The sequence below is a fragment of the Giraffa tippelskirchi genome, chromosome 13 (assembly GCF_054371585.1).
Source record: "Giraffa tippelskirchi isolate mGirTip1 chromosome 13, T2T-mGirTip1v1.2.pri, whole genome shotgun sequence".
NCBI classification, from domain to species: Eukaryota; Metazoa; Chordata; class Mammalia; order Artiodactyla; family Giraffidae; genus Giraffa; species Giraffa tippelskirchi.
Window position 1 is genome coordinate 16,843,853 of NC_137287.1, and position 18,395 is coordinate 16,862,247.

General features: G+C 56.8%; 1 protein-coding gene across 7 annotated transcripts in view; it reads right to left on the bottom strand.

The window, feature by feature from the left end:
* Positions 1 to 8,407: 8,407 nt before the first annotated feature.
* Positions 8,408 to 18,395, bottom strand: part of KATNIP (katanin interacting protein) — a 231,238-nt gene continuing 221,250 nt past the window's right edge. For 5 of the 7 annotated variants that reach the window (XM_081553378.1, XM_081553381.1, XM_081553379.1 and 2 more), the window contains 8 exons: positions 17,910 to 18,067; positions 16,377 to 16,441; positions 14,743 to 14,853; positions 13,804 to 13,943; positions 11,838 to 11,939; positions 11,125 to 11,285; positions 10,894 to 10,982; positions 8,408 to 10,341 (listed from right to left, as the gene is read on the bottom strand). In XM_081553378.1, the coding sequence (XP_081409504.1) occupies positions 10,283 to 10,341; positions 10,894 to 10,982; positions 11,125 to 11,285; positions 11,838 to 11,939; positions 13,804 to 13,943; positions 14,743 to 14,853; positions 16,377 to 16,441; positions 17,910 to 18,067 (885 nt within the window). In that variant the 3' untranslated portion in view covers positions 8,408 to 10,282. Of the gene's footprint in view, positions 10,342 to 10,893; positions 10,983 to 11,124; positions 11,286 to 11,837; positions 11,940 to 13,803; positions 13,956 to 14,742; positions 14,854 to 16,376; positions 16,442 to 17,909; positions 18,068 to 18,395 lie in introns of all 7 variants that reach the window. The other 2 variants (XM_081553377.1, XM_081553380.1) reach the window with 1 other exon arrangement.

Consider the following 18,395-nt stretch of genomic DNA (forward strand, 5'->3'; position numbering starts at 1 on the left):
GAGATCGGATGCTAATCCAGAGATGGTGTCTGTCCTCGGAGAGCTCACAGGTGGGCAGGACATATAACTAGACAGGTGATGATAGAACAGTGTGCAGTGCTCTGGGACCAGGCAGCCTGGGTGCAGATTCCAGCTCCTCCACTTGAGATCGGGGGCAAGTTACCTGACCTCTCTGTGCCTCGCCCCCATGGGCACGTGGGGATCATCAGTACACCTACTTCTTAAAGTTCTTCTGAGGGTTAAAGGAGCTAATGTACATGAAGCCTTTAGAACAGAGCCTGGCACATAAATGCTCTGTCAGTGTTTGCTGTTTTCTCAATGAGGGGAAGTTGCGGGGGGTGGGGGGGAGGGGGATGCTGCGAAAGCCCGTAGGCAGCTCCTGCTTGTAGGAGGGAGTGGGGATCGTGGGAGGCTCCTTTGGGAAAATGACATTTAAGCTGAGATGTGATGTTGTCTAGATGTCAGGCAGGCAAGAGTGTAGAGGGAAGGAAAGTTGGGAACATCATAGGAACTTTGGGATAGTCTAGATGGCAGGTATGTGGAGAGAAATCAGGCAACAGAGATTAGTGGAGCCGGAGGGACTGAAGCCTCTTTAGGAAGGAGCCACAGGAGATGCCTTCAGGCAGAGCGGGAAGCACCCAGCTGAGCATCCCAGGAAGGTCTCCACAGCTCCGGGCAAAGAACAGAGGTGGGAGGACGGCTCCCCCACTTCCTCGTCCTCACCACACGTGAAGGGAGGGAAAAGGGTGAGCTGGTTCAGAATGGAGTTCCTGGGACAGCTCAGTGAGGGCAGATTCAGGAGGCAGGCAGGAGGGAAAATGAGCTAATGTGGGAGGATGGGAGGGGAAAATCAGTGATGACGCTCAGGTTAGGGGCTGGGGGGAGGTGGGGGCAGGTTCAGATGTCTTGAGTCTCAGGTGCCTGGGAGACACCTAGGTGGAGGTGTGTGCTTATTCATCCATTCATTCATGCATTTGTTAATCAAGTTAGTGATTCATTCATCTAGTAACTATTGCGGACCTACTGTGTGGGGCAGGACTTGGGTCTGGGAGAGAGACTGGGACCCAAATAAAAAGGCTTTGAGTATCAGGATGAGGAGGTCAGCTGGACAAGAAGAAACCACTGTAGCAGCTCCAGCTTCAGACTGGGCAGGGGCGTATCTGATGGGAATCTGGCCCTGAGTACCTTGGAGCTCTTTATTCTCTTCTAGGATCCTTTTGAAGTTGCCAAGTGGATCACAGAGGTCCGGGAGATGATTTTTTGTTGAAACATGGACAAAATTTTTATCTATTTTAATAGTTGTGTTTATGTAAATTGTGTATTAGGAAAAAAATGTATAACGGGCACACGAGTGCCGTGATTTCACAGACGTTATTGCTTAGGTTGAAGCCAAAATAGGCATTTAAGTTAAAAGGCAAAAAAGTTGGCTTAAAGAAAAATATTAAATAAATAATCGTGCAAGTGGTATGTGATGATGGAATGCGGACGCTTCAAGCAAGGGCCATTTTTACCCTCTGCTCAGGCCAGAGAGGGAAGGGGAGGACGGAGGAGGCTCATGGGACCACTCACTCAGGCTTCAAGTCCTTTGGGGTGCCTGCTGGGCAGGGGGAGAGAAGTAACTGTCACTCAGTCCCATGGAGGCTGCAGCAAGAAGGCTGCAGGTTAGACAAAAGGAAGCACTTCCAGGCAGGTCAGGTGAGCGATCCCAAGGGGTCCCTACTGGGAGTTACGGGAAGGGTTGTCTTCATGCCACGTTGCCTGCCTGCACCTGGGAGGGGGGAGGACCACCTGGTTTGAAAGCAGGGGTCCTGGGTGAGCACACAGAGGCCTGGATGGGGAGGCAAAGCCCCCTCCTCCCACTCCTGCAAACAGCTTTCTCTGCCCATCCCCTGCATTGAGCAGACCATCCCTCTGTCCACAGATAGAATGGCTGTTGGCCTTGGATGCTGACCTTGACTCCCATAGGCTGGCTTGACCCACAGCCCAGAGTAGCTCTTACACAGCCTGTTCTGCCCTGGACACCTGCCCTGGATACGCACCAGCCCTGGACCTGGGTCTGCACGTGCCCACCACCCTGAAATGGGGCCCTGTCCTATGTTTGCTCAGCTGCGTGTGTGCGTGCTAATTTGCTTCAGTCGTGTCCGACTCTGCGACTCTATGGACTGTGGCCCACCAGGTTCCTCTGTCCATGGAATTCCTCAGGCAAGAATACTGAAGTGGGTTGCCATGCCCTCCTCCAGGGGATCTTCCTGACCCAGGGATTGAACCCACATCTCATTGTGTCTCCTGCATTGGCAGGCAGATTCTTTACCACTAGTGCCACCTGAGAAGTCACCCTGGGCTATGTTCAGTCTCTCAGTGGCCAACTCATCACCCCCTTTCTCTTCAGGTGCCCTTGGGGCCCTGGTCCTTCCCCTGCCTGGGGGCTAACTGGCAGGTCCAGGCCGCTGGAGGTCACTGGGCTGACTGCCCTTTGGGGCTGGTGGCTGTGATGAGCCATCTTCCGTGCAGCCTCCACCAAAGCCCACCCATCCAGCCACACGCTCCCTCGGGTAATGGTAGCGTTGACTTGATTCATAGCCATTCATCCACCGGCAGCCAGGCCTGAGGACACATGTGCTGGGAAGCTCATCCCTGAGTGAAGCTGCTGCCACCAGGGTGCCAACTCCTCATTTGGGAGGAAGTGGGGACAGAGGAAAGCCCCCAGGGCTGAGGAGTTAGTTAGAATCATGAGACTATTGCTGACCTGTGTGGGTCTTCATTCGTCGAGAACTATTTGCCAAGGGGCTTCTGTGTGGCAAGTACTGAGTGGGCACTGGAGCTGCCATGGTAAGTCAGAAAGGCACCGATTCCATCCTTGTGGAGGGTATATTCCAGGGAGGAAACAGAGATGACTCCGATAATTCCAACAGCAAAAGTTATCAGTTCAGATTGTAAGTGCTGTGTAGGTGAACCACAGAAAGTCCGGATTTAAACTGCAGGGTTGAGGGTGGGCCTCTCAGAGGAAGGGCAGTGGCAGCAGGGACTGAGGGATGAGGAGGTGGTGAGATGTGGGGGCAGAAGTCAGAGCATGTGCAAAGGCCCTGGGGCTGACAGGAAGGCTGTGTGCCTGGGTGCAGCACTGGGGCAGGACACTGTGCCTGGAGCCCCAGGTGAGGGCATGAGGGTTGCTGTTGAGTGGGCATGTGGGGTCAGCTGGTGTGGGGCCTCATGGGTGATGGGAAGTTTGACCTTCACCTGAAGCCTGCAGAGAACCGCTGACAGGAGGGTTTTAAGAGGTGGACACATGGGCTTTTCATTTTGGGAAGTGCACCCAGGTCTGGGAGATGGGGTGAAGGGCTGAGGCAAGGTGACCAGAGAGGGGCTGCTGTGGGTCCTGGTGGGAGATGGGGAGGGAGTGACGGGGTGGGGAGCACCTGGACTGGACCGGCCTTTCTCTGAGCCTCCCTCCTGGGCTTTGATGCTATGCAGGCAGGGATGGTGTAGGCCACGCGGGACCTTGGTGAAAACCAGGGAAGACTGTTCTCCAAGCAGATGACTTAGAAAAGCCTCTGCCCCCAAGTCATGAGAGACGGGGCCCTGGAGCACACAGCCTGGGGGGCCTGGAGTTTCGCCCCCCTTGCCCCTCACCTGGGGGCTGTGGGCAATGAGCACATTACACCGCCCCGCCGGGGGACTGAAGACAACGACCATCAGTCACGAGGAAAAACCAATCTCTTCTGCGTGGAGATTTACTGCGTAGACAGACAGGAAATCACAACGCAAGACCTCTGCCCTGTGCCCACGTGGCCCAGCCCCCCCGTACCCTGGTAATTGCTTCTTGGGCCATAATTCATCTTGGACGGATGCTGTCTGAGCCTCGGCCTGCAGGGAGGCCGGAGGCTGGGGAATGGCCAGAGGCCTGGCAGGGGAGTGGGCAGTGGGAAGCAGCCAGGACTGCCCAGGACGTGGGGGAGGGAGGGGGCCCAGGGCTCTGGGGGAGCAGGAAGGGTCCTCTGCTTGGGATGAATTCCATGCCAGGAGGTCAAGACGGTGAGTCAGGGCACCAAGCCCCCTTCTATGAATGCTCCTGACCTTCCCTCCCCTGGAACTTCCAGGGTGGGTGGATGGGTGTCAGGTGGAGGGGTTCAGGCAGGGTGGATTAGAGAGAGGAGGTGAGAGAGGGGCTCCACAGGGCAAGAGCTGGCATGGGAGGGGAGACAGCATTCACTCTCTAAGGCCGGTGCCGTTCGTGGACCAACCAGCCCCGGCTGGGAGGTATCCGGGAAAATCAGGGGGGACACGCTGCCCTTTTGAGCAGCCTCCCATCTTAGCCCCCAGGCCACTCTTGCTGTGAAAGCCTCAGTTTGCACACCTGTAAGATGAAGGCCTTTTATACAGTTCTTGAGGTTCTCACGGCAAGTACACTGGGGTGGTTTGCCATTCCCTCCACCCATGTTGAAAAGCAGAGACATCACTCTGCCAACAAAGGTCTGTATGGTCAAGGCTATGGTCTTTCCAGTGGTCACGTATGGTTGTGAGAGCTGGACTGTAAAGAAGGCAGAGCGCCGAAGAATTGATGCCTTCACACTATGGTGCTGAGAAGACTCTTGAGAGTCCCTTGGACAGCAAAGAGATCAAGCCAGTCAATCTTAAGGGAGATCAACCCTGAATATTCACTGGAAGGACTGATGCTGAAGCTGAAGCTCCAGTATTTTGGTTATCTGACGCAAACAGATGGCTCATTGGAAAAGTCCCTGATGCTGGGAAAGATTGAGGGCAGAAGGAGAAGAGGGCGTGAGAGGATGACATGGCTGGACAGCATCACTGATGCAATGAACAAGAACCTGGGCAAACTCTGGGGGTTGGTGAGGAATAGGGAGGCCTGCCCTGCTGCTGTCCATGGGGTCGCAAAGAGTCAGACACGACTGGGCGACTGAACAAGAAGATGCGGGCCGTTGTGGAACTTGGCCAGTGTGCCCTGCCTCCCAGGAGATGCTCCTAAGGATGCCCAGAGTGACTCTGAGGAGCAGGCGCAGCGGGCACCCTGAGGCCTGGGTAAGGAAGCTGAGGAGGCACGGGCATAAGGTTGCTCACACAACTAGGAGGTGGTGGAGTCTGGACTTGAACCCTGGCTAGGCGGCCCCAGGTCGCTCTCCATCACCAACACGCTGGGAAATGGGTACCTGCAGCATGAGGTCTCAGTGTCTAACCGTGATACGCAGCTTCAGTGACGAACCCATAGAGCAGCCAGGTCAGGTGAGAGCTTGGTCTGTACTGACTGACATTTATTTGGCTTCACTGGGTCTTAGTCACCGCATTCTGGATCTTTAGCTGCAAAGTGTGGGCTCTTAGTTGCAACATGTGGAATCTAGTTCCTGACCAGGGATCGAACCCAGGCCCCTTGGATTGGGAGCGCAGTCTTAGCCACTGGGCCACCAGGGAAGTCCCTGTACTGACAGTTACGACTTTGGTTGTTATTATCACAGAAGATGACTTCTAAAGCCTGCCCCATTGTCAGGAGTGTGTGTGAGTGGAACCGTGTCCCAGAGGCTGGGAGCCAGGAAGTGGGGTCATGACTGCCACGTAGAGGTCCAGGGACATGCCTGATCGCCAGCCCCAAGCACCTAGGGACACACAGCCCGTTGGCAGAGGCCCCACTACCTCCCCCCGGCACCTGTCCTGGTCCTGTTGCCTGAGTGGACACCAGAAGCTCAAGTCCTTGGGCCCCACGAGAGCCCTCTGCGTGTGCAGGAGGGTGGGGCCCCATCCCTGCTGGGCCCTGCAGCACTGTCACCCCGTCCCCTCCTGCTCCTCCACGTAAGTGACCTGCCTCTGTCTCGAGGTGCCAACTCGGACGCCTGTAGGGCTGTGAAGCGCGAAGCGATGTGGGGAGGGCAGCAGGCGGAGCGCGAGACGACAGGGGCGGGCGGCGAGTGTGGTGACTGGGGAGCCACTGCCCGGGCTCGGGGCCAGCTCCGGCTTTTGGGACCATCTGGTAACGCAGGACCAGAGCTGCCACGGCTTCCAGTTTTTCCAGAGAAGCAAGGAATTGGCAGAGGCTGAGGGTGAGGCTGAGTGATGGTGGTGGTGGGGAAGGGGAGGTGCTGGAGCCTCGAGAAAGGGCCATGCTGCTCCAGGCGGGGTGGAGGGACTCTGGACATCTCAGCACATGTGCCTGAGTGTGGGGGCAGCGGCCACTGGTCTGGCTACAGAAACGGCCTTGGCAGGCTCTGGGGGACCCTCTGAGGTTGTGGTGCCAGTGCCGGAGCCAAAGGAATAGACAGACAGAAGCGGGTCCTTCCCACCGCGGGGCAGAGAAGGCGGGTCCCCAGGGGACGGAGGCCCGAGGGGGGGCTCCCCTGGGAGACTCTGCCCGCTCTTCCTTAACCCTCTTTGTCAGCTGTGGCCAAGATTCATTCCCTGCAGCCATGCCTGGGTGCCAACCAGCCCCCGCGCCCCTGACAGCTGCAGCTCGGGGCTGATTTACAGCCCTGTAACTTACAGGGCGGGGGTGGGACCCAGGGAATGGAAAGGGAAGCGGGATGTGAAGGGAGAGGAAGGCCTCTGCTCTCCAGGAAGACTGGGGGTGTGGGCTGCAGCTCCAGTCCGCTGAGGTCACTCCACCGACACCCCTGGGCAAGAGGGGCAGGGCCAGGAATAGTCCCCTCCCTCTCTTTACCTCCCTGGAACGGAAAGGATGACTCGGGGTGGGGAACCAGCCCTGGGCATTCATGGAGCCTTGCATCAGGGACTGCAGGCTTCCCTGGTGGCTCAGAAGGTAAAGAATCTGCCTGCAATGCAGGAGACCCAGGTTCAATCCCTGGGTTGGAAAGATCCCCTGGAGAAGGGGAGGGCAACCCACTCCAATCTTCTTGCCTGGAGAATCCCATGGACAGAGGAGCCTGGCGGGCTATACAGTCCTCAGGGTCTAAAAGAGTGGGACCCGACTGAGTGACTAACACTTTCACTGTCAGGTCAGGGACTTCAGGCTCCGGGGGGCCAGGAAGGAAGCGGGGGCCGATGTTCATGCTGAGCTGGGGTGGGAGCTGCGGTGGAGGACCTGCTACATAGGACCTGTAACTGCATTTACTTGGCTCACTCGATGTTAACTTAGAGCCAACATTTAAAAGTTAGATTTCACATTAAAAATAAATACAACACCTGGATTCCTGGCTTCTTTCAACCCCCCTGAAGATCTGGCATGGCAGGACCCTGGGCTCTGAGCTGCAGAAGGTGCCTGGGCTGTTCTGTTGACCAGGTCCTGCAAGGCCAGCTTTGCTCCCTGGTGTTGCTTGCCTGGGCCTTGAACAACAAGGACCCAGGCCCAGGGCTCTGGCTGGTGGTTGGAGAGGCTTAGAAGCTGGGATGCTCGGCCGGCCTCCCAGCCCACGGCTGGAATGCGGGGAAGGGTAGCTTGCATTCACAGTCTCCAGGGCTGGCCCAGAGACACAAGCCCCGGTAATACCAGGGTGCCTGGCAGGGCAGGGCCCCTCTGTCTTCACAGGAACTCACAGGGGAGCAGGGAGTGGGGTGGGCCCAGTAGAGGCCCAGCCATTACCCCTTCATGCCGGTGGGACAGAAGCTCTCTCCTCTCTGGCCGGTTTAATAGACAGAGGGAGGGTCTCCAGAGGGCCCCCTTACCCAGCCCACAATACAACTGCTGGCAACTGAGCTGCAGTCTAGACTCCTAGCCCTTCAACTGAACCTTTTTCCCACTTGAGGGCTGCTTTATCCAGACGCTGATACTCACCCCTAAAGGAAGCGGGGGTGTGGGGAACCGCAGGAGGAGCCAGCAATCAAGCATTTGGGGGCTGTGCTTTCAGGATCCACTCATGCTGAAGGGAAACCCCAAGGTCCAGGAAATTTCACCCCACCTCTCCCATGGATATCTTGGGATTTGTATATTGGCTAATAGCTCCCCAAGCTGTGTGTCTCAGGCAAGTTACTCAACCTCTCTGTGCCTTAGTTCCTGTATCTGTAAAAGGAGGATCATAATCATACCTACCCTCCAAGGTTGAACACGGGTGAAATGAGTCAGTTCTAGGCATATGAGCTAAGTCGCTTCAGTTGTGTCCGACTCTGTGACCCTATGGGCTGTAGCCCACCAGGCTCCTCAGTCCATGGGATTCTCCAGGCAAGAATGCTGGAGTGGGTTGCCGGGCCCTCCTCCAGGGGATCTTCCTGACCCAGGGATCGAACCTGAGTTCCTTACATCTCTTGCTTTGGCAGGCATGTTCTTTACCACTAGCGCCACCTGGGAATAATAGCCGCTGTAAACGGTATGGGTTTCTATTATCTGGCCAGGACCACGACCCCATTTGCAGGTGGGAAGAGGGAGCAGCCGGCCTCCAGTGGACTCAGTCCGTTCTTGGAGGCAGCACAGTCTCCCTCTTGTCTGACCCCAAATCTAGCGCATCAGACCATATTCTTAATAACATCTTTTATTGATCTTGCAAGAGAAAAAAATAGAAATTTATTTTAGACTTAATGCCTGTACAGCTTTTTTTCCCCTCCCCTCCTAACTTGCATGGTACATACAATTATTATAAATATCAACTGAGATCCTGGGAACAAGTGAGTATGATGCTCGTGTAATCTCCTAAACATATCTGACCTGTTACACATGCCTTGGGCAGGGATGGAAGGCTGGGCTCCCTTTAAAGCCAAGGTACTGGTTTTGGTCACTAAAAGTTGATCAATGCCCCACCCCCAGCCCCCGATTCCCCGTCAGCTCTCCTGGGAGTCCGGAGGCCCGAAGGTGGAGGCGCTTGCCACATCTGGGAGGGTGAGGTGAGCCTAGAAACTAGGGGCTTGGAAGCTACCGAAATTATGGATCTTCTCTGGGAGAAACATTTTCTTATCTTCACGTCGGGCCCCACGCTCCTAATGAAAAGCGCATTTGCATAGCTGTTCGGCTGAAGCTGCAAAGCTCATAAAGTATTTGCTGGGCTTTTGGTTGCATAGGAACCTACTTGGAGTACAGTACCGCGGTGGCAGCGGGGCCGGGCCGGGAGCCAGGAAAACAATGGATTAATATTTGGAACGAGAAATTACCCACCACTGGGAAACCAATGAGGTCCCTGATCCGAGCTTGTTACACAGATGAAAACAGATGTGATCTGGGCTTCACACGGCTGGTGGGGGCAAGGCACATGTCCAAATTGTCCAGAAGCTGCTGGGAGAGGGCAAAGGTGTGGGGGTCCCTGGGCAATAAGAACCTCACCACCTGGGGCCCAGGACGCAGGGGGACAAGAACGGATGGAAAGGGAGACGGCAAGCGAGACAAGACTGGATCAGACAGAGGGAGTCCGCCCCCCTCTAGGCTAGTTCAAGTGGCAGGGGGCGTGGCCTCTGGGGCCGAGGGTGGGGCTGTGGCACTGGTCTTCTGTCTCCCGGCCTGGCATCTAGAGGGCATCTGGATGGGCCCTCCTGGCCCTCTGGGGTAGGACGCTGCCTGCCTGTCCTGTCTGGGCCTGGCGGCACTGCAGGGACCGGGGCCTGCATGCTGGGTGCGGGTGGGGGGCTGACTCAGGGCGGCGGGTGCATTCAGCTCCCTCAGTTCCTCAGTTCCTGATCCCTTCTTGGGCTTGGCCAGAGGACAGAGACCCTGCATGACCAGGGACCCTCACAGGATCCCTCCTTCTCCACCGGGCCTGGGTGGGAACCCCCCGCTCTGGGATGAGTGAAGGGGTGGTAGCGGTCCAGGAAGGGTCCAGGGGAGAACCCCACCCTCTCGGCCAGCTCCTCCAGCCCCCAGATGAGGCAGGGACGTGGTGGGGGTGGGGGCCTCCGAAGGCAGGGCCCCACGCCTGTTGGTGTTGGTGTCTGAGGCCCGGTCTCCTCCACCCGGCTCAGCCATGCTCCGGGCCCGGGGGCGGCTGGCTGGGAGGCCTCCTCAGGCCACCTCACTGTGTCACCTCGAGTCAGGCAGAGCCCAGGGATCCCATGACAGGCCTGAGTGAACTTGGGCCCTGCTTTGCAGGATCTAATCCGAAAGTCACGGAGCCAGGAGCCCCTGGGCTCCCCGTGCTGACCCCAGGACTGCAGGCACCAGTGGAAGACCACACCACACCCCTTCTTCCTCCTGAACTCCTGTGTTTCCCAGGGCCATTCACCCCTTGAGTCCCTTCTCCCCAGCAGGTCTCTCTACACTGCAGCTCCCTTCCGTCCTCTGGGGTCTGGGGTCTGGGGTCTGGGCAGGCCCACACGAATGCCTCAGGGCTGGGGACGCAGGTGCTGCGTGGGGGCTGGTGACAGAGCCCCGTCCTGGCTGAGAGGACCAGCCCAGCTCCTTTGCCGGTCAGCACCGCCACCGTCTCGCTGTCTCCTTCTCGCTGATGCAGGTTTTGGGGCGTAAGGCTGTGGAGGGGGAGCACAAGAGGGAGCAGTGTTATCCAGCCTCCATCCCCAAGGGCTGCCCCCTGCCGTTGGGGTGAAACCCACACAGCCCGGGGTCTCAGCATTCAAGGCCCCTGAAGACCTGGCCTCCGTCCCCAGCAGCCTCCAGCTCGGAGCAGGCTCTGCCACACTGTTCCCTCTGCCTGCCCAGCCCTGTGCATCTTTTAGGATCCAGTTCAAGCATCCCCTCTCCAGGAAGCCTCGCCCTTCGCATCCTCTCCAGGTTTCCCACGGTCCAAGGCCACCCTCTTGATACAGCGCTTCTGCCCTTAATGGCCCTTTCCCCTCTGTACCCGCAAGACCTGGCTTCCAGGAAGCATACCACGTTACTCCCAGGGTTCTGACCCCATCACCCCTTCCACAGCTCCCTGGGCAGACTCCCGGGTGAAGAAGAGGGGGCTGAGGGCTGGCAGGGATGACAGACAGTGTCTGATTCTGCCAGCTCCTTTTCTGTTCCAACCAGACCCTGGAAGCAGGGTGGGAGGGGCTCTCTGAGCAGAGAGGGAAACTGACCCGGGTCAACCGCATTCTGCTTCCTCTTCGAGTTGGTAACGATTTGGTTTTCATTCATCATCTGCACGTCCTGGTCCTCTACCTGATTACTGCGGAGAGGGAGAAGTCAGAAGGTGCCTTCTGGCTCCAGAAGGCATGTCCCTGTCATCCTCTACCATTAAGGCTGGAGGGGGGAGATCGTAGGGGAGGGGAGGTCACAGGGCTGGCTCGGTGGTGGTGGTAGGGGCACACCTGATGGCGGTGTGCTTCTCCTGGTGACAGATGTCCGTGTCCTCGGTGAAGAGGATGGTGTGGTAGGGCACCATGGGCTCGCATGTGGGCAAGATGCCCCCAACCAGGTGGCCCACCATGGCCAGGATCCCGTTGTACACGAGCAAGTCATCCACCAGGAGCTGGACAGACAGAAGAGGGGCTGCAGTTCAGCATTGCCCTCCTCCTTCCCACGTGTGACCTCGAGTGAAGGGCATCACTGCCCAGAGGCTCGCCTACTGCATACCCAGCCTGTGTTGTGATTCAAATCTTCACAATGACCAGGAGAGGCACCTGGATCAGCCCCACGTTGCTGATGAGGATACTGAGGCTCCAAGGGCTCAAATCTTAAACCCGAGCTTGGAGGCAAACTCGGGTCTCTGGCCCCCAGGACCCCCCAGTCTCCCCACCTGAGTCACCTCCTGGGAGGAAGAATTCCCTGCACCACTATGACTCGAGAAGAAAAGATGAAAGAAAAGCCATGTTCTGTTTTTTCGGGGTGATGACTCAAATCACTCGGAGAAGGCTTTGAATTCACCGACGGATGGCATAGATCCCTGCCTCTGAGGACCCAGCATTTGTGTCTAAGGTTGCAGCTGACAGAAGTAAATCAAACTGTGACAAATGATAATTGCCAGCGGCCTAATTACCAACGAGCATAATTATCTCCCAAAACCCAGCTAATAAGTACTTACGCCAAACTCCTTCACCCCTCGATGCGGTGTTTTTGCGTAATTCCACAGTTTGATCATTGACACCGTGGTGGGCAGATCAAAAATCACATAAACCCGGTTCACCTGTCAGAGGGAAGAACTAATTCAAACAGGCATGTTTGGGAACAGAGGCACAGGGCTGGGCCGGGGGGTGCCAGGCGCGGGCCGGTGTCAGCCGGCTGGGCTGCTCCGGGGCCGCTGGGCGTGGGGTTCTCGCCGCCTCTCATCTCCCTGAAGCCCATCTTGAGTCAGGTCACGTGTGGCTGCGTTTGCAACAAACCGCTGAGCTGGCTGTTGAAGGGCCTGTTTTCTGGGCCTGGCGTGGCCCTCATTTAAATGCCCATGGAGAACTGGGGACACCCTTCCTTTTCCTGCAAGCCAGTCCCAGAAACACAGTCTGGGGCTCCTGGGGCCAAGCAGGATGGCCCCCAACTCCAGAGTCAAGAGGCATGCCCCCGCCCCCCCTCCAGCAATCAGCACAGCCTTGACCCCTGTTTGTCCTTTCCCTGAATCACAAATGAAAAGCGAGAAGCGTTGCCGACTGGCTGGGAAGGCGCTGCTGGTTAATTTCAGCAGAGATCTTTGAACCTCTGGTGATGGGTAGTGGGGAGCAGGGGGTGTCCCAATCAGTGGCAAAAATCAGCTTGTAAAGTGGGACCCAAGAGCCTCCCACCAGCTCCCCGCTTCCAACACAGACTCTCAAATATTGGGGGGGGGGCTTGCAAAATAGGATAAAGCGAATAGAATTCAGTGTTGGCCACAGGCTGCAGGCTTAGCTTTGACCCAGACCCTAGGTTTCAGCCCCAAGAGGACATAGGGGGATACGGGAAAGGTCAGCCTTCTCTGCTTGGACCATGGAAACAATCTAGATGAGGGGCCTCCAAGTGAGTGTCCACGGGACTCAACTGGATACAAATATTTGAGTCCAACTGAGAGAGGGACAGACGGGGAGACTGCCCCACACCCAAAGGTCTTTGTGTGAAAGAATGGCAAATGCCTGCTGGTCAAGGTCAAGATGGCCAAAGGCTGGACTGGCTAGGGGCCACCAGTTTGTAGACCCAGGTGTGAAGGCTGATAGATCTACTCATTTCCCGTCTGCAGCTGTGGGGCTGGGGCTGAGGGGTCGGCCTCTGCTCAAGGGAATCTGATGGAACATTGAAGGGGTGCTGCCCCTTCCTGTGAGGGTTTTGAGAGGAAAATGTACCCCTTGTCTTCCCTCCAGGGGTCACAGAGGTGGCCGCCCCAGCCCCTGCTGCACATCTACCCAGGCATCTGCGCCCGTGGCTGAGACGCTGGGGGATTGCGATCCGCCCCATCCCATCCCACATGGCCCCTTGCTTCCCTCGCTACCACCATCGACCAGGCCCAGATGAGCAAAGGCCCACCCCCAGGTTTGCCGGCAGGCCTTGGAACAAAAAGATGGGTGGGACCACTTGTAGAGTCTGTGATCTGGGAGACTGAGTCGTTGGGTTGGAAGAGCTTACCAGGCAGGTCTGAGGACAGAGAGAGGGCAAGGTGGGGGGTCAAGTACCCGGTGACATAAAAAAAGAGCAGAAATCAGGAATGTGGAGAGGCTGGGGCTGCAGGGAAAAGGAGAGTGAAGCAGAGACAGAAAAGAGAACTGGAGAGGGAGGCTCATAGGGTCCGAGGGTTGCCCATGCCCCCAGGCCTGCTGCTCTGAGCACCTGGCCTCAGAGGCCCACATGGCCCTTTATCTCCCTGGTGTCTGCTTACAATCAGCACCCCCAGAGCAAAGGGAAAGACCTCTGGCTGGGAAGATGTGTTAGCAAAGACACGAGCTTTCCTGGCAGCCCGCAGGCATTCTGACTTGTTTCGAGGTTAACTTGGCCTGGAAGGAAGATGTGTCGCTGAGACTGGGGACAGAAAGCGCCACACACACACCCCCGGCCCCCCATCCACCCCAGGGTGGGGAGCCTCCGGAACCCACCAGGCCGGGCAGGATGGGGGCCAGCCACATGTGTCTGCCGTCGCTGGTGTTGTTCACTTGGTCGATGAGCTTGTCAGGGGTCCGGACATCCCCACACACGCCCTCCAGGGAGTTGACGCTGTCGGGGAAGGCGGCGATATCTGAGGACGCCTCTAAGCTGTCATAACCCAAAGCAGAGTGTTTGGACCTGCGTACTGTGGGCCCCTCTTGCGGCCGCCAGCCCCTATCATGCCGACGGTGCGGCCTCGGGGGGACGCTGGGGTGGGCTGAGTCTCTGTCTGCTGCTCGGGACAGCTGGAGGAGTGTCAGCCAAATTAGACATGTTCTGGGGGTAGAGGAAGGCGAGGAGGCTGAGGGGAGTGGGGGTGAGAGTGGAGGGGTGGCTGGTTTCAAGGAAAGGAGAGGAAAGTATGCAGAGAGCAGGCTGGAAAACGTGGGTTACATGGAGCTGCTAGAGGCCCGAATAAAAGGGGTTGCTTCCCTAGTGACTCAGCTGGTAAAGAATCTGCCTGCAATGCAGGAGACCTGGGTTCAATCCCTAGGTTGGGAAGATCCCCTGGAGAAGGGAGAGGCTACCCACTGATATTCATAGGCTTCCCTGGTGGCTCAGCTGGTAAAGAATCCGCCTGCAAAGTGGGACACCTGGGTTTGATCCCTGAGTTGGGAAGATGCCCTGGAGGAGGGCATGGCAACCCACTCCAGTATTCTGGACTGGAGAATTCCATGGACAGAGGAGCTGTGCAGGCTACAGTCCATGGGGTCGCAAAGAGGCAGACACGCCTGAAGTGACTGAGCAGCAGCAGCCGTGGCATTTTTAATTTCCAGGTCTGGTCCCTACAGGGACATTTCCCTCTACATTCGAGGATTCTGCTCCTTCCCCAGGCCCTCCCGTGCTCCCTGCAGTCTGGCTGGAGCCCCCCTTCTGCCTAGAAAGGATACTGTTCTCTGACAGAGGGATTTTCTCTCCCCTTTCATCATATAGCTCCAGGCCGGTAAGACCGATGTAATAGGGGTCACCCCAGCTGGTCAGGAGCTGAAACTGGAAAATGACTGGAACATGTTATTAAGGAAAAAACAGGCTTAATTTTCTGGAGTACAGAGGGAAACAATTACAAAGATAACAGGGATATATATATGTGTACATTTTGGTTTATAGAGATGAATGAGAGAAAAAAATGATTTTTTTTCCTCTGAGACTGAAGTCAATCAAAATGTATGTGGCATGAAATTTTCTTTCATTTAAATGGCATATGAATGTGTGTATGTGTGTTTGAAGAATTTAGGAGCTTTCTCCAGGCCCTGGGAGACAGGACGATGGGCAGGGAGGGTGTCCTTCAGGGAGCTGGCAGGATGGAGAAGCATCTGTCACAAACTCAGTGTATAGGACTGAACAGTTGCCAGACCTCAAAAACCACTGCCTGCCTCAGTTTCCCTGGTTGTAAAATGACAAGAACAGAGTGCCTGTTCCCTCCTCCACCCATTTCAAGGGTGGAGGGCGTGAACGGCAAGGCGGGTTGTGGGAGTGTCACAGCTTTGGGGGGATGGGCTCTGCCAGGGTGATCCCCTCCTGTTGCCGACTGCATCCCATGTGGCAGCCCTCCTGCAGCCCTGCCCTCCACTGGCTCCCAGCATTCCCAGGAGCTGGTGGGCCAAGGAGCCTGAGAAGTGAGAGGGTGATCCCTGGGGTGGTTAAGTCAGAGGTGGTCCCCCTGGGAGAACAGGCAAGTGAGAATGTCAGGCTGTCTGTGCTCACTAACCTGACTCTGCCTCTTCCCAGCCATGTGAGCTGGCAAGTTACTTAACTGTTTTGTGCCTCAGTTTCCTCTGCTGTGAAATGGGGATGCTAGCAGTACCCACCTCACGGGGCTAACACAGCGGGTTCATACAGGCGACCCACTGCCAGCAGTGCTAGGCAGCAGAAAGATTCCAGCACATTTGAGCTATGACTCCTTCCCTTTACACCTCCTCCCTGTCTGGTTCCAAGGAGATCCCCCAGCCCCATCCCCCAGGTGGGTTCCCACTTCTCTGGCCCCTCCCAGCTACAGTCCTTGGTGCTGCCTTCTGAACCTCAGTCCAGCAGCGGGGTGGGGTCTGGAACTCATGTTGCCCCCCCAGCTCCAGAAGCATCAGTGTCCCTGAGGACCTGGGAGCCCTCCCATCCTCTCCGCAGTTTCCCCGCATGGGCTCCGCTGCTTTGGCTGCGGCCTGGCTGAGACCCAGTGCAGCAGCTAAAGCCCAGATCCTGCCCCAGGGCCAGCAAGGAGCTCCAAGGGCCTGGCCCTCTCCCTGGGTTCTGGGCGTGGCCCTGAGGGCCTGCGATGTATGATGTGTGGTGGCAGGAGGAGGAGTCCCTGGATGACTCAGCGGTAAAGAATCCTCCTGCCATGCAGGTGACCAGGAGACTTGGGTTCAGTCCCTGGGTGGGGAGGATGCCCTGGAGGAGGAAATGGCAACCGACTCCAGTATTCTTGCCTGGGAAATCCCATGGACAGAGGAGCCTGGTGGGCTACAGTCCATGGGGTCTCAAGAGTCAGACACGAGTGCGTAACTAAGCACCAACAGGAGGAGGATACAGCCGCAGGGCATCGGGGGCGCCTCGTAGTCCATGCTCGCCCGCTCCAGGCTCTTCGTGTCCAGCCTGCAAACACAGAAGCAGTGGATTGTAGTGGCCCGAGTCGCTGGTCAGTTACTCCCCGCAGGAGGCGGTGGGGGAGGGACAGACAAGCTTCTGCTCACAGGGAGTTCCCATCCACCGGGGGAGGCTCGTCTCCTTGGGTTTGACTCATAATCCTCACAACAGCCCTGGGAGCGGGGTACTCTCACGTCCCTGGAGCACAGGGAAGTGAAGTCACCTGCTCAAGGTCACACAGCTGGGAGGTGGCAGGAGTGGGATGTGACCCGAGGTCGTTTGGTTCCAGGGTCCACGCTCCGAACCACCCCACTCGACCTCAGTCCCTTCACGAACCAGGTTAAGTTCATGCTATGCTAAGAGATGAGACCCATGATGGACCGATGGATTGCGGTGCTGGGAGGGGGCAGGCTACCCCAGGCGGTGGTCAGGGACATGATGTCTGAGCTAAGGAGAAAGCAGACATGGGAAGAGTCAGAGCTGAGCCTTCCAAGAAGAATAGTACCCAGAGCAAAGGCTGGTGGGAAGGAGCTGGGCAGTTGGTGTTTGCCCCAAAAAGCAGCCAGTCTGGTATGGAGTGGGATAGGAGACAGGCAGGGAGAGGAGGCTGGGAGGTGCGGAGAGCCCTGAAGGCTTTGGCTTCGTGGATCCTGAGCAAGTGGCCTCACTAGCCTGGGTCTCAGTTCCCACATCTGTGAAATGGGCATAACAACCCCTGCTTCAAAGATGGTTGGAAGGATTATCTGAAGGATGAATACAAAGCATCTGGCTCAGAGCAGGCACACAGGAGGGAGCCTCTCTCCTCCCCCAGATTCCTCCCCGCGGGGCTTCTCTCCCTGGTCCACCGCCAGTGACTTCCTGCTCTGGCCTGCTTTCTTTAGTTTCAAGGGCAATGTTGTAATTAAGTGACTATTCCCAGTATCTGGCTCCAGGAGTGATGCCAGCTACAGTAGAGGGAAACTCATTTTGTTTCGAGAGCTTGGCCTCTGGTATTTGGACATCAGGGGGTTTAAATGAGTAAACTTAACGTGGCATTTACAAATTGTTAGGAACTTAAAGCAGCTGAGACTGGGGCCAAGCAATCCCCGTGAATCCATGAAACGTTAGGCTCCGTTTTCCACTCTGAATCTTTCTAAATCAGGAACACAGAAACAAGACAAGGAAGGCGCTCGATGAATCGGCCAGCAGGCGTTTCTGGAATCTAGGCAGCCTGGAGCCTCTTTTCCCAGCAGGAAGCCCAACAAAGCATTTAAAATCTCAAACACTCATGACTGTGAGAAACCCAAACATCCCCAGACAAGGTGGGTACATCCCCAGGCTTCCGGAGAGGCTTGGCTAAGCTTTAGAAAACTGGCTAAGTTGAAAAGCAATGTGTTTGATCATCACTTCAAAGCCCTTTAGGTACAGGCTTCAGAGCCTGATGCAAAGCCAGGGCCCATAGGCTGGGAAGGACCATTTGGGGAGCTGCTCCACTCACCTCTGGGCCGGCGGGGGCAACGGTCGGGCCTGCAGGTAGTCCACAAAGAGGATTTCTTGAGCAAAGTCAAAGTGGCAGTTGCCTGGTCCCTTCCGGATGAGGAAGCCCTCGGGAGGGGAGACGCACAGGCCATCCAGGGAGACGTGGACGATCTTGGCCTAGCAAATGAAAGAAACAACAAGGCTGAAGAGAAGGAGCCGGTATGAGGAGGGTGGTGAGCGCTGACGCAGCTGGAGGTCCTGGTAGCTGCCATTTACAACCGAGGGCCCTCACGGAGCCCCCCAGGCCTTCCTTCCAGACCAGACCCCATCTGGTCAGGGGGCTTCTTTCCAGTTGCCATCCCTACTCTGTGCCAGGCACTGGGCAGACAGTAGAGGAGCAGGTGGGTGAGGCCTCCACCACGGAGGACACATATAGACCTACTCTAGTCTACTCTGCTGCAGAGGCCAGGGGTAGTCAAGGGCATGGACTCAGCTGCTCTGGGAT